The sequence below is a fragment of the Procambarus clarkii genome, chromosome 80 (genome assembly GCF_040958095.1).
Source record: "Procambarus clarkii isolate CNS0578487 chromosome 80, FALCON_Pclarkii_2.0, whole genome shotgun sequence".
Taxonomy (NCBI): Eukaryota; Metazoa; Arthropoda; class Malacostraca; order Decapoda; family Cambaridae; genus Procambarus; species Procambarus clarkii.
This window is the reverse complement of record NC_091229.1, coordinates 24,116,454-24,130,355: the sequence shown is the minus strand read 5'-3', so window position 1 is coordinate 24,130,355 and position 13,902 is coordinate 24,116,454. Positions and strand designations below refer to the sequence as shown.

General features: G+C 47.4%; 1 protein-coding gene across 2 annotated transcripts in view; it reads left to right on the top strand.

The window, feature by feature from the left end:
* LOC123746178 (uncharacterized) overlaps positions 1–13,902 on the top strand; it is a 110,408-nt gene that overhangs the window by 85,150 nt on the left and 11,356 nt on the right. For both annotated transcript variants that reach the window (XM_045727503.2, XM_069315037.1), the window contains one exon: positions 11,077–11,303. In XM_045727503.2, the coding sequence (XP_045583459.2) occupies positions 11,077–11,303 (227 nt within the window). The remainder of the gene's footprint in view (positions 1–11,076; positions 11,304–13,902) is intronic.

Below are 13,902 nucleotides of genomic sequence, written 5' to 3'. Positions count from 1 at the left end.
GTAGCCAGCTGCCGCAGGTGGTGTGTGTGTGTGGGTAGCCAGCTGCCGCAGATGGTGTGTGTGTGGGTAGTCAGCTGCCGCAGGTGGTGTGTATGTGGGTAGCCAGCTGCCGCAGGTGGTGTGTGTGTGTAGCCAGCTGCTGCAGGTGGTGTGTGTGTGGGTAGCCAGCTGCCGCAGGTGGTGTGTGTGTGTGGGTAGCCAGCTGCCGCAGGTGGTGTGTGTGTGTGGGTAGCCAGCTGCCGCAGGTGGTGTGTGTGTGGGTAGCCAGCTGCCGCAGGTGGTGTGTGTGTGTGGGTAGCCAGCTGCCGCAGTTGGTGTGTGTGTGGGTAGCCAGTTGCCACAGGTGGTGTGTGTGTGTGGGTAGCCAGCTGCCTCAGGTGGTGTGTGTGTGTGGGTAGCCAGCTGCCGCAGGTGGTGTGTGTGTGTGTGGGTAGCCAGCTGCCGCAGGTGGTGTGTGTGTTGGTTGCTAGCTGCCACAGATGGTGTGTGTGTGTGGGTTGCTAGCCGTCGCAGGTGGTGTGTGTGTGTGGGTAGCCAGCTGCCGCAGGTGGTGTGTGTGTGTGGGTAGCTAGCTGCCACAGGTGGTGTGTGTGGGTTGCTAGCTGCCGCAGGTGGTGTGTGGGTAGCCAGCTGCCGCAGGTGGTGTGTGTGTGTGGGTAGCCAGCTGCCGCAGGTGGTGTGTGTGTGTGGGTAGCCAGCTGCCGCAGGTGGTGTGTGTGTGTGGGTAGCCAGCTGCCGCAGGTGGTGTGTGTGTGTGGGTAGCCAGCTGCCGCAGGTGGTGTGTGTGTGTGGGTAGCCAGCTGCCGCAGGTGGTGTGTGTGTGTGGGTAGCCAGCTGCCGCAGGTGGTGTGTGTGTGTGGGTTGCCAGCTGCCACAGGTACATCCTTCTGAAGTAGCTATGTCTTTCAGGCTATGAGGTCTCCATGCTTGGACACAGTAATCCAAATGGGAACCAGAGATTATTTATGCAGGCGAATACCTTCCATCTTTTCTTTAATGTCAAAGGTGCGCTTGATTATTTCAATTTTTTTTTACTGTTGCTCCTGGTTATTGTATAACGTTCAGCGAGTGGTGGATTTTAACTCCAAGATTCATTTTTTCATCAATCTGCCACAAGGTAATGCTGTTACTTTGATAGTCGTGACGTGGGTTCTTATGCCCCATATTCAAAGTCTTGCATTTTTCGATATTCAAAACAAACATTGTCAATTTTGTAAATTCTGACAATTTACGGAGTTTATGTAGATTTATTTGTAAGGCCACGATATGATTTTCATATCACACTTTACCATTTATCATTATGTAATCTGGAAATTTGATGATGATGTAGTTTATGATATTGTTCTTTAGTCCTTCCTCTAAAACCATTTATGTACGTGGCGAACAACAGCGGCCCCAAGAGTGTGCCTCGAACACTCTACTTACAATGGTTTCCCACTCCGACTCTATTCCATCAATGTTAACTTCCTTTGAAATAACCAAGAGCTAATATAATATTACATAACTCTTTTTCGTACCATGTTCCTTGTTAATGAGCTGTACTCTCATGAGGTACAGGGTATGCTAATGTCAAGATATATAATGTCTCGATCTTCCCGCTATCAATTGCTTGACATTTTCTGGTAAAGGATGATTGAGTTAGTTAACAGATGAGTGGCAATATGTAAGTAAGGCGACGTTGCGAATTCTTGACTAATCTATGATTTTCACGATGTAAATGATTATTGATTCATTTTGGGAACTATTGATTCAAATAATTCTCATACAACAATCGTTAAACTAATTGGACGTTACGCCAGTGATCTATCTCCCTTAAAAACTGGCACCACATATACAACCCTCCACGATACTGGCTCTCTGCTCGTTTCTAAGGATTTATTAAACATTCAACACAATGGGCTCACTAATCTCTCCTTTATATTCTTTAAGAACCCCAGTCCTAGGGACTTGTTTGAGTTACAAATTTCCTCTATTTATTCAACAACGTTCTCCCTAGTAACCACTAAACTATTCAACCTGTCCTCTTTCCACCTATATAGATTTATTCAGCTGGAAGCATGATATCAAGTACTTCTCAAGTAAATAGATAAAGTATTTACTTATAATACCATACATTTCCTTGTCATGCCTAAACTGTTTAAGTTTTCAATGGGATTGTCTTCACTCGATTAATTTTCTCATATATTTTGACACAAAAATAAAATAATTTAAAGGGTGCCTCTGCCCATTCTGCTACTTTTGTACTTCATAATTTCTCAAAGCATTTCCTTCCTCTTTTTCATATTTATACTTTGAAAATTAGCTGTTCCTAGCAGATTTTCCTATTCTTAATTCGTGTGAATATAGCCTTCTTATGTCCAGTGAGGTTCACTAGTGAAAGGTGATGAACTGAACGCTGTCTTTCAGTCGAGGGAGGAGGTGGACCACGAGGCCAGCTCTGCATCCCAGCTCCCCACGGTAAGCACAAGGGGCATAGTGAGGCGTGGAGAGTGAGGCGTGGAGGGTGAGGCGTGGGGGGTGAGGCGTGGAGGGTGGGGCGTGGAGGCTGAGGCGTGGAGAGTGAGGCGTGGAGGGTGAGGCGTGGAGAGTGAGGCGTGGAGGGTGAGGCGTGGAGAGTGAGGCGTGGAGAGTGAGGCGTGGAGGGTGAGGCGTGGAGAGTGGGGCGTGGAGGGTGAAGCGTGGGGGGTGAGGCGTGGAGAGTGAGGCGTGGAGGGTGAGGCGTGGAGGGTGAGGCGTGGAGAGTGAGGCGTGGAGAGTGAGGCGTGGTGGGTGAGGCATGAAGAGTGAGGCGTGGAGAGTGAGGCGTGGAGAGTGAGGCGTGGAGAGTGAGGCGTGGAGGGTGAGGCGTGGAGGGTGAGGCGTGGAGAGTGAGGCGTGGAGAGTGAGGCGTGGAGAGTGAGGCGTGGAGGGTGAGGCGTGGAGAGTGAGGCGTGGAGGGTGAGGCGTGGAGAGTGAGGCGTGGAGGGTGAGGCGTGGAGAGTGAGGCGTGGAGAGTGAGGCGTGGAGGGTGAGGCGTGGAGAGTGAGGCGTGGAGAGTGAGGCGTGGAGAGTGAGGCGTGGAGAGTGAGGCGTGGAGAGTGAGGCGTGGAGAGTGAGGCGTGGAGGGTGAGGCGTGGAGAGTGAGGCGTGGAGAGTGAGGCGTGGAGAGTGAGGCGTGGAGGGTGAGGCGTGGAGAGTGAGGCGTGGAGAGTGAGGCGTGGAGGGTGAGGCGTGGGGGTGAGGCGTGGAGGGTGAGGCGTGGGGGGTGAGGCGTGGAGGGTGAGGCGTGGAGGGTGAGGCGTGGAGAGTGAGGCGTGGAGAGTGAGGCGTGGAGGGTGAGGCGTGGAGGGTGAGGCGTGGAGAGTGAGGCGTGGAGAGTGAGGCGTGGAGGGTGAGGCGTGGGGGGTGAGGCGTGGAGAGTGAGGCGTGGAGAGTGAGGCGTGGGGGGTGAGGCGTGGAGGGTGAGGCGTGGAGGGAGAGGCGTGGAGAGTGAGGCGTGGAGGGTGAGGCGTGGGGGGTGAGGCGTGGAGGGTGAGGCGTGGAGGGTGAGGCGTGAAGAGTGAGGCGTGGAGAGTAAGGCGTGGAGGGTGAGGCGTGGAGGGTGAGGCGTGGAGGGTGAGGCGTGGAGAGTGAGGCGTGGAGAGTGAGGCGTGGAGAGTGAGGCGTGGAGGGTGAGGCGTGGAGAGTGAGGCGTGGAGGGTGAGGCGTGGAGGGTGAGGCGTGGAGAGTGAGGCGTGGAGGGTGAGGCGTGGAGAGTGAGGCGTGGGGGGTGAGGCGTGGAGGGTGAGGCGTGGAGGGTGAGGCGTGGAGGGTGAGGCGTGGAGAGTGAGGCGTGGAGAGTGAGGCGTGGAGGGTGAGGCGTGGAGGGTGAGGCGTAGAGGGTGTGGCGTGGAGAGTGAGGCGTGGAGGGTGAGGCGTGGAGGGTGAGGCGTGGAGAGTGAGGCGTGGAGGGTGAGGCGTGGAGAGTGAGGCGTGGAGGGTGAGGCGTGGAGGGTGAGGCGTGGAGAGTGAGGCGTGGAGGGTGAGGCGTGGAGGGTGAGTCGTGGAGAGTAGTTAGTAATAGTCTACACACTGATCCCCATTTTAATGGATTAATTAAACGCAATCTTAGTAAGAGGATTGGAACCTCTTATTCATATAGGGACACCACTTGTAGGAGTCACACCTATTAGCCAATAGGCCTCCTGTAGTTTCCTCTTGTGATCATGAACCAGTATTTCAAAGATATATATTTTTACCTCACCCGTCACCTTCCTGTAAATATATCTCACACTGCATTGCTTTGTTTGTTCTTGAGAAGATGTGTTGATCTACACGAAAGTGCTTAAGTTTATTGTTTCATCTCTCTTCAAAGTTATAAGTATTGCCTATCCAGTACTATCACTCCCTTCACAATATTAATGTGGTTACAATACGGTAGTAAGGATGATATTCACAGCGATATACGGAGTGAATATCGGAGAGTCCATATTTCTTTAATAAAAGAGAGGGTGTGTGGGGGTGTTGGGGAAGGGGAAGCACTGCCAACTCCATGTTTATGAGACGAAACTATGATAACCATCTGGTGTGTCCTTGTGACCCACAGCCGGCATCCAGCCTTAGTGCTAAGTTGACCGTGACGGCGATGTCCTGGTCGTGGGGGTCTTTCTGGCTCCCCACGTTTTTATGTCCTCTTGGCATTGTTAAATTATTTCTTCATTTCTAAGCCTCTAGGTGATCCATACGCGGTGCCACACTCCTATGACAACCGGGCGAGGGCCTGCCTTTACTGCATACTAGTTTGTGGCAACTGCCATAATCAAAGCGTCACTCTTCGTTTCTCCCTTCAATGGAGAAATACAGTGGGTACCAATCATAGGCTTCCACTTTAATGTTCAGTGTCACTAGAGCGTCAGAAGTGCACTGTGCACTTCTGACGCCTTATCAGAAGTGCACTTCTAACTCCTTATCTTCCATAACAGATGCCCACTTGCCCAGGTCTGTTGCTCGAGAGCCTCGGGCTTACAGACGAGAATAACAATTCTTCTCCTTACTCCTCTCAGGTTTCTTGCAACTAGAATAAGGAGAAAATTTATTCCACAACAACTGGCACTTCGTGAGAGAAGTCCAGATTCGTGTAACATAAATCTGTCCTTGATATGCCACTCAGTCTCGGATATGCGAAAAAATCTTCTTTTGAAGCCACTGCCTCAGCGTCCTTATGCAACACCAGCCCTCAGACGCCTCTTTTACAGTATGGATTAATCACATGTCTACTTTCTTAGCAAAATTAACAACACTTCACCATACACTGCACCGTACTCAACCAGTTCGTGGTCGACACTGGCGCCTCCGGGGCCAATGAATAACCTCGCAGTTTTCCTATGGGAGACACGTGACCCGATTGGTGGGTCGATACAAAACTTGACCAATCAGTGTTCACGCCAATATCCGGGACCCTCTGAGCCTGGCCCCGTCCTGGTGGCGCGAAATCTCTACCAGGAAGGGAGGACATTACTTGTCGTTATTTTCGAAATCATACCGACTAAGATATCCCCCAAAATGATCAAACTTAAAAATTGCACAGTAAATATACACCCTATCTATATATAACTTTAACTCAAAGTTGCCGTGGGCCGTCTGACATGTTTATGAAGAGTAATGTACGACTCTTGAGAGCAGGAAGACGGTCTCATGACGACGCTCGTAACAGTGATGTATAGTAAGTGAACTGAACTAACCCATTTACTGATCAAATGAAAAAGAATAAAATAGATTAAGCAATAATTTGGTGACAAAATATTCACGTTGATATGTAACATAATTTTTTTTTAAATTTTGCCCCGAGGGGCGAGTTTATTGGGCAGCGCCACTCATCTTGTGAGTGGACATACCGCCATAACAGCATGTACAACACTCCCCAAAAGGAAGAAAACCTGCTGGGTTGTTCATCCTGTCACTTGTACCCAGACACAGCTGGGACTTGCGTAACTGTCTCAAGTGAACAGCTCCTCAAACAAGAAAATTAACATCTGTCAACCCGTAAAAGCTTACGTTATTCGCTGATCAACAGTTATCTTGAGGGTGCAAAATGGGGAAATCTTTTAAGAACAGTATCAATATTTGACAAATAGTGTTTTCCTAATTCAAACAATGTGGGGTTTATTATTCTACACATACCTCTAATGTCTCTCAGGTGTTCACATTCACGTAGATAGTGGTCAAGGCGGTGTCCGTCACTCTCATCACAAATTCTGTAAATTCGCTGATCAACAGTCGTTTCCATTCCGTATTTCCATGGATATTTGTATCCAAGACGGATTCTCGCTATTACTGATTCTCTCCCGCGTCCTCCTCCTCCTTTTCGTCCCTAATGATTGGGATTGGCAGCTGCAACCATGTTGTACCATCGTACAGATTCACTGGTTTGTGCTTCTATCCTCCTTTCCTCAGTTACCATGTTACTGTGATGTTGCCTGACAATACCTCTAATTTGTAGTAGAGTCTTGGGTATGAAGTATTCAATATGGTCTCCTTCAGCGCCTTCAGCAGCCAGCACATCTGCTCGTTCATTCCCACATATTCCAACATGAGAGCGGATCCACAGAAACTTGATGACTCTTCCCTGATTGGTAAGTACTCTCACAGCTCTCTTGATTTCAGCGACTATTGCAAGATTTTCTGCCCTATTTTTACTTAGGCTTTGAAGTGCTGCTTTTGAATCAGTGCAAATCACTGCAACATTAGTGTTCCGTTCAAGAAACCTTAACGCCATAACAATGGCAGTTAGCTCTGCTTGCGTTGAAGAGGCATAGTTCTCAATACGTGCTTTTTCTTCATTTCTGCATTGGAAAGCATTATCCTTAATTACAGTGTATGCTGCACCAGCCCTGCCGTTGACAGGATTAGATGACCGGTCAGTGTAGATTTGATCTAGTTCATCTCCAGCTTCTTTATAAATTTCCTCGAGATACTTGTGCCTCATTTCTTGTGGTAACATGCTGGATTTTTTCATTGCCATTTCATTGATGATAATCCTGCATGAGTCATCCTCCCAGGGAGGTAACCTCTCTACAGGCATGAGCTCACGGGCTTGTTCAAGCAGGTGAAGCTCTTCAAGGTAGCAGACTGATCTGTGATGCCATTTTTTGCTTCTCCTGTTTCCCCCTGAAAGTAGCACAGAACTCAGTTTTTTCTTAGCAATATCATTGTAATGGGAATCTCTGGCTATCCTAATTGCAAGCTTAGCATTCAGCTCCTTAATTTTGCTTTTAACATTGGGGAGGGACAACTTCTCTCGTAGATTAGATGTTTTGGCAGTTCTTGGGACTCCAAGAATGATTGTCATGGCTTCATTCTGAATGCTTTCGAGCCTTTTCATATCGCTTTGGGATTAGGTGCATAAGACTAGTGCGGCATAGTCTATGACGGAGCGCACATAGGCTGTGTACATCATTTTTAGCACGGCAATAGAGGCTCCGTGCCCATTCCAGGTCATGGCTTTCAGTGCCCTGAGTCGACTTTTGCATGTTCATGTGAGTTGGTTGAGCTCCTCTTTCTTCCCCTTGTTAGAGCCGACAGTGACGCCAAGGTACCGATAGTGGTCAACCCATTCAAGTGTTACACCATTAATTTGTAGTTCTTCATTTTCTCCCCGCTTGTGATGAGAGTATGCTTTTGTCTTGTTTGTGGAGAGAGTGAAACCGAGCTCAATACATTTCCTTCCGAGGAGTTCAATAGACTGTTTAATTTTTCCCAAGGTGGGAGCTTGTATTAGGACATCATCTGCATATCCCACTTGTTGTGTTCCTTCCGGAAAATCATTATTTGCAATGGCATTCATAAGTACATTGAATAGTGTGGGGCTTAAGACTCCTCCTTGGGGGGTCCCGAGTTCCATATTCATTGTTCTGGAATTGAAATTGAAATTGAAATAAGTTTATTGAGGTAAAATACACACAAAGGGATGAGGTAGCTCAAGGTATTCTCACCTCGTTCAGTACATCGTGTTAATACATACATATAAACACATCACAAACAATAAACATATTACCAAACATTCTGAGAGATAAACATCTACATTTCCACCTTTACACAAGTAGTATGGTACCAGACGTACACAAATACTTTTATGACCTAGGTATACAGTATAGACAATTTGCAAGAGACATTCAACAAAAAATTACAGTCTTGGTGCAAAATTCTTATATCTCTCAAGAATGTCATCAACCTTTCCGTTGCATTGTACTGGAGACTGCTCCATTGAAGCAGACCTTGGCTTTTCTCGCTGTGAAATAGTCTTCAATCCATTTCATGAGTCTCCCCTTGACACCCATGCATGCAAGCTCGTCCAGGATCACAATCCCATGTGCTTTGTCGAAAGCTCCTTTGATGTCGACAAATACAGAGTACTTAGCTGTGTCATTAGCCAGGTAATTAACTATACAATTTGCTGTGCTCCGTCCTTTAACAAATCCATTGACCCCCTCCCCTAACCTGCATATTTTGTGCAACAGTCTGTTTAGAATGATCCTTTCAAGCATCTTGCAAGTGCATGACATGAGACTGATAGGTCAGTAATTGCCAGGGTTATTGGGTTTCGGCATGGGAACAATTATTGCGTGTTTCCATTGTGTGGGCAACGCTCCACTTCGGAATGATTTGTTAAACAGGTGGAGTAGTGGATTCCCAGACACTTCACACAGTGCATTGAGTATGTCGTAGGTGACGCCATCTTCACCAGGTGCTGTACTTTTACCCTTTTTCATAGCGCCCTTTATTTCCTGGGGTGTGATTGGTTCCCCATACTCGTCATCACTAGATTGTGCTCTTGATATCCTAATCTTTCTGTCATTATGTTTGAGGAGCTGTTCCCTGCTTACTTCTGTAAGGAGGGAGGGAGGAGGAGGAAGCTGCATTACTCCACTTGTGAATTAGTTCTTCAGCCTTACCCTGGGGGTCTTTGTGAGCCGTAGGTCGGGTTCTGCCCCCCGTAGCTATCTGAATTTTTGCTCATACTTGTCTTGCAGATGTTTCTCTTCCAATGGAGCTAGTGAATTCAAGCCATTGTCTTTCCCGCTCTCTAATCTTCTCTTCCCTGGCTACTCGACACACAGTTTTGAACAGTTTTTGGTTGCTTTCAGTGGGATGTCTCCGGTACTTTCTACTCATGCTCCTAACATTTGCATTGAGCATCTTTATGTAATGTTCTCATACCATTTTATTTCCTCTTCTGAGGGTTACTGCGCCTAGGCGTACGGCGCGGAACTCTGAGACAGTGCTCAATTTGGTTATTAAAGTCATCAACAAATGTATCAATGTCTTCTGGGATTTGGTATTCCGTGAACCAGTCACTCATCCCGTTTATGAAGTGCGGCCTCATACCTGGTCCGAGTGATAACCATTTTCTTTTATTTGTCTCTTTCCTTCTCTTGCTCATGTCGACGGTGGTAATCAGTGCCCAATAGTCACTACATGAACTGTGCACAATGTGTGTACTGGCATCCGTGTCCTGTGTATTCAGCAGGAGAGCATAGTCCAATCTTCCGCCTCTGAGGTGAGTTGACTGTTCATCACCCAATACTCTAAGGTTTTCACTTCCCCTAACAAAGAGTGACAGTTTCCGTCCATTGACATTGGGCTGATGACAGTTGGCATCAAAGTGTGTGTGCTTGGCATTAAGGTCACCGACCAGCAGGGTAGGTTCTTCATTAACAAAGTCAGGCAGTGTGTCAAGGTCAAGTTTACTCTGTGGCACATATAGGTTGATTATATGTAGGGCATTATTGTTTATTAAGTGAAGGGTTACCCCCCAGTGACTCATACTCATCCCCCATGTGCAGGTCATCAATAATCTGTACCGGAATGTTGGTACTAACAAAGGTATTGAGGCCCCGTTTTCTTTCCCCAGCTGGAAGGGAGAACTTTTGATAACCGCTGAATCTTGGGTTGAAGTCATCACCCACCAGTGTTTCTTGTAGCACTATGACGTCAGTTTGGTGTTCACGGGCGTACTGTATGATGTCATTAATTCTATTGCGAACTCCATTGCAATTCCATTGTAGTATAGTAAGATGTTCTTCCCCGTTAGTACCCATTTTGAAGTTGTTTGCTAACAGATGCACTTTGAGCATTATTATGATGTTCACTTTCGTTATTAGGTATTCTGTGGTGACTGGTGAGTACACTGGTGTTACTGTGAGCACCGGTGTTAGTGTGCTCTGGTGTTCCTGTGTGCACTGGTGTTAGTGTGCTCTGGTGTTCCTGTGTGCACTGGTGTTACTGGGTACACTGATGTTATAAGACCATTGTTGATATGTGACATTTAATTATAATATAAATAAATGTAGATATGTTTTGTCTTGTTAATCGTTATGGATTTTGTGTTTTCTTAATGATACGAAACGAAATCAAGTCACATTCAGGGTCGTCATTTGAAGATATCTGGTTTTCCCTTCAAGATACGTCAGAATAACAGACGCAGTCAATTATATATATATATATATATATATATATATATATATATATATATATATATATATATATATATATATATATATATATATATGTCGTACCTAATAGCCAGAACGCACTTCTCAGCCTACTATTCAAGGCCCGATTTGCCTAATAAGCCAAGTTTTCATGAATTAATGTTTTTTCGTCTACCTAACCTACCTAACCTAACCTAACCTAGCTTTTTTTGGCTACCTAACCTAACCTTACCTATAAATATAGGTTAGGTTAGGTTAGGTAGGGTTGGTTAGGTTCGGTCATATATCTACGTTAATTTTAACTCCAATAAAAAAAAATTGACCTCATACATAGAGAAAAGGGTTGCTTTATCATTTCATAAGAAAAAAATTATAGTAAATATATTAATTCAGGAAAACTTGGCTTATTAGGCAAATCGGGCCTTGAATAGTAGGCTGAGAAGTGAGTTCTGGCTACTAGGTACGACATATATATATATATATATATATATGAAACCATATAATAGTGCTCTGGCTTCTTACTTCGCACAACGACTATATGTTCCTTTATATTGTAATTCAGAATAACTAAAAATGTAGAAGTTTATCTAAAAAATATTTCTATATTCTCGCATTATTAACATTGCAGAGCGAGTCCAGACGCAGCCATCACGGGTATGGTCCGCGTCTCAACATGATCTGGGAGAGAAGGCTGGAGGACTCGGAGAGAGAGCGCCTGGAACGAGCGAAAGAGCTGGAAGTTGCCAGGGAAGCCTTCAGGAAGGAGATGGAGAAGTCCTTAAAATCTACCCCGAGCGCCGTGAGCAGGCTCTACCAGACCCCGCGAGGCAGGACCTTTGGGCCAGCCCCCAGCAGGTGGGTGTTGGATAGTGGGTAGTGGAACCTTACTGGTGGTCTGAGTTTGTGCTAGTTAACAGGAGTTTGTATTTGTTGGTTGGTGGGTTTTGGTCTGAATTGGTTGGTGGATGTTGGTCTGGGCTGGTTGGTGGTTGCTGGTCTGGGCTGGTTGGTGGGTGTTGGTCTGGGCTGGTTGGTGGGTGTTGGTCTGGGCTGGTTGGTGGGTGTTGGTCTGGGCTGGTTGGTGGGTGTTGGTCTGGGCTGGTTGGTGGGTGTTGGTCTGGGCTGGTTGGTGGGTGTTGGTCTGGGCTGGTTGGTTGGTGCTGGTCTGGGCTGGTTGGTGGGTGCTGGTCTAGGCTGGTTGGTGGGTGCTGGTCTGGGCTGGTTGGTGGGTGTTGGTCTGGGCTGGTTGGTGGGTGTTGGTCTAGGCTGGTTGGTGGGTGTTGGTCTGGGCTGGTTGGTGGGTGCTGGTCTAGGCTGGTTGGTGGGTGCTGGTCTGGGCTGGTTGGTGGATGTTGGTCTGGGCTGGTTGGTGGGTGTTGGTCTAGGCTGGTTGGTGGGTGTTGGTCTGGGCTGGTTGGTGGGTGTTGGTCTAGGCTGGTTGGTGGGTGTTGGTCTGGGCTGGTTGGTGGGTGCTGGTCTGGGCTGGTTGGTGGTTGTTGATCTGGACTGGTTGGTGGGTGTTGGTCTGGGCTGGTTGGTGGGTGTTGGTCTGGGCTGGTTGGTGGGTGTTGGTCTGGGCTGGTTGGTGGGTGTTGGTCTGGGCTGGTTGGTGGGTGTTGGTCTGGGCTGGTTGGTGGGTGTTGGTCTGGGCTGGTTGGTGGGTGTTGGTCTGGGCTGGTTGGTGGGTGTTGGTCTGGGCTGGTTGGTGGGTGTTGGTCTGGGCTGATTGGTGGGTGTTGGTCTGGGCTGGTTGGTGGGTGTTGGTCTGGGCTGGTTGGTGGGTGTTGGTCTGGGCTGGTTGGTGGGTGTTGGTCTAGGCTGGTTGGTGGGTGTTGGTCTGGGCTGGTTGGTGGGTGCTGGTCTAGGCTGGTTGGTGGGTGCTGGTCTGGGCTGGTTGGTGGGTGTTGGTCTGGGCTGGTTGGTGGGTGTTGGTCTAGGCTGGTTGGTGGGTGTTGGTCTAGGCTGGTTGGTGGGTGTTGGTCTGGGCTGGTTGGTGGGTGCTGGTCTAGGCTGGTTGGTGGGTGCTGGTCTGGGCTGGTTGGTGGGTGTTGGTCTGGGCTGGTTGGTGGGTGTTGGTCTGGGCTGGTTGGTGGGTGTTGGTCTGGGCTGGTTGGTGGGTGCTGGTCTAGGCTGGTTGGTGGGTGCTGGTCTGGGCTGGTTGGTGGGTGTTGGTCTGGGCTGGTTGGTGGGTGTTGGTCTGGGCTGGTTGGTGGGTGTTGGTCTGGGCTGGTTGGTGGGTGTTGGTCTGGGCTGGTTGGTCTGGACTGGTTGGTGGGTGTTGGTCTGGACTGGTTGGTGGGTGTTGGTTCTCGCATTTGCTTAAAGTCAATATTGGCTTATTTAATAAGTGCATATGTGACATACTAATTGATTGTGAATATTTTAGTTTACCTTGAAAAGCTTCATAAAACCCCGACCTCACCTAACCTTCTTAGTATGTTAAGATAAGCATTTTATTGCTTCTTATTTACAATTATTACTTAACCTATCAACGGTATAGGTCAAGTAATAATTGTAATTAAGAAGCAATAAGATGCTTATCTTAACATACTAAGACGGTTAGGTGAGGTCGGTGTTTTCTATGAAGCTTTTCAAGGTAAACTAAAATATTCCCAATCAATTAGTATGTCACATATGCACTTATTAAATAAGCCAATATTGTCTATAAGCAAGTGAGAGAACGGGTTGTGGTCTGGACTGGTTTGTGGGGTGTTGGATGGTGAGTGTTGGTGTGTGTTCACCTAATTGTTCATGCCGGGTTTTGAGCTTCGGCTTCTTGGTCCCGCCTCTCAACTATCAAACTACTGATGTTCAGGTTCCTGAGCTTATTGAGCTCTATCATATCTACATTTTAAACTGTGTATGGAGTCAGCCTCCACCACATCACTTGCTAATGCATTCCATTTGTTAACTATGAGTGAAAAAGTCATTCTAATGTCTGTGTGGCTCCTTTAAGTTCTTGCTTTCCATCGGTGTCCCCTTTTGCGTATTAAGTACCACCTGTGCTAATTAACTAGTCTATACCTATTTTATCAATTCCTCTGAGAATTGGTAATCAACTCTCCACTAATTCTTTTGTTTTCCAGCAACGTGAGGTTCAATCCATGTTGCATTTTCTAGTACTTGATACCTCGTAGTTCTGGGATTAGTCTGGTCTATACCTTTGGACCTTCTCCAGCTTCGTCTTGTGCTTGACTAGATAATCACAGCTTGGCTGGTCAGGCATCCTTTGGAGGTGTTTATCAAGTTCTCCCTCTTAAACACTCTGAGGGGTCGGCCAGTTATGCCCCTTTATGTGCAGTGGAAGCGTGTTGAACAGTCTAACACAAATTTATAATAGCAGTTCTTATGTTTGCCAGTCTCGCTTATATCTCTGATGTTATCCTCCCGATGTAGGTTTCAGAAGGTCTGATATCAACCCCTTGAACCTTCTCTTTATCTGTTTCATGAGGGA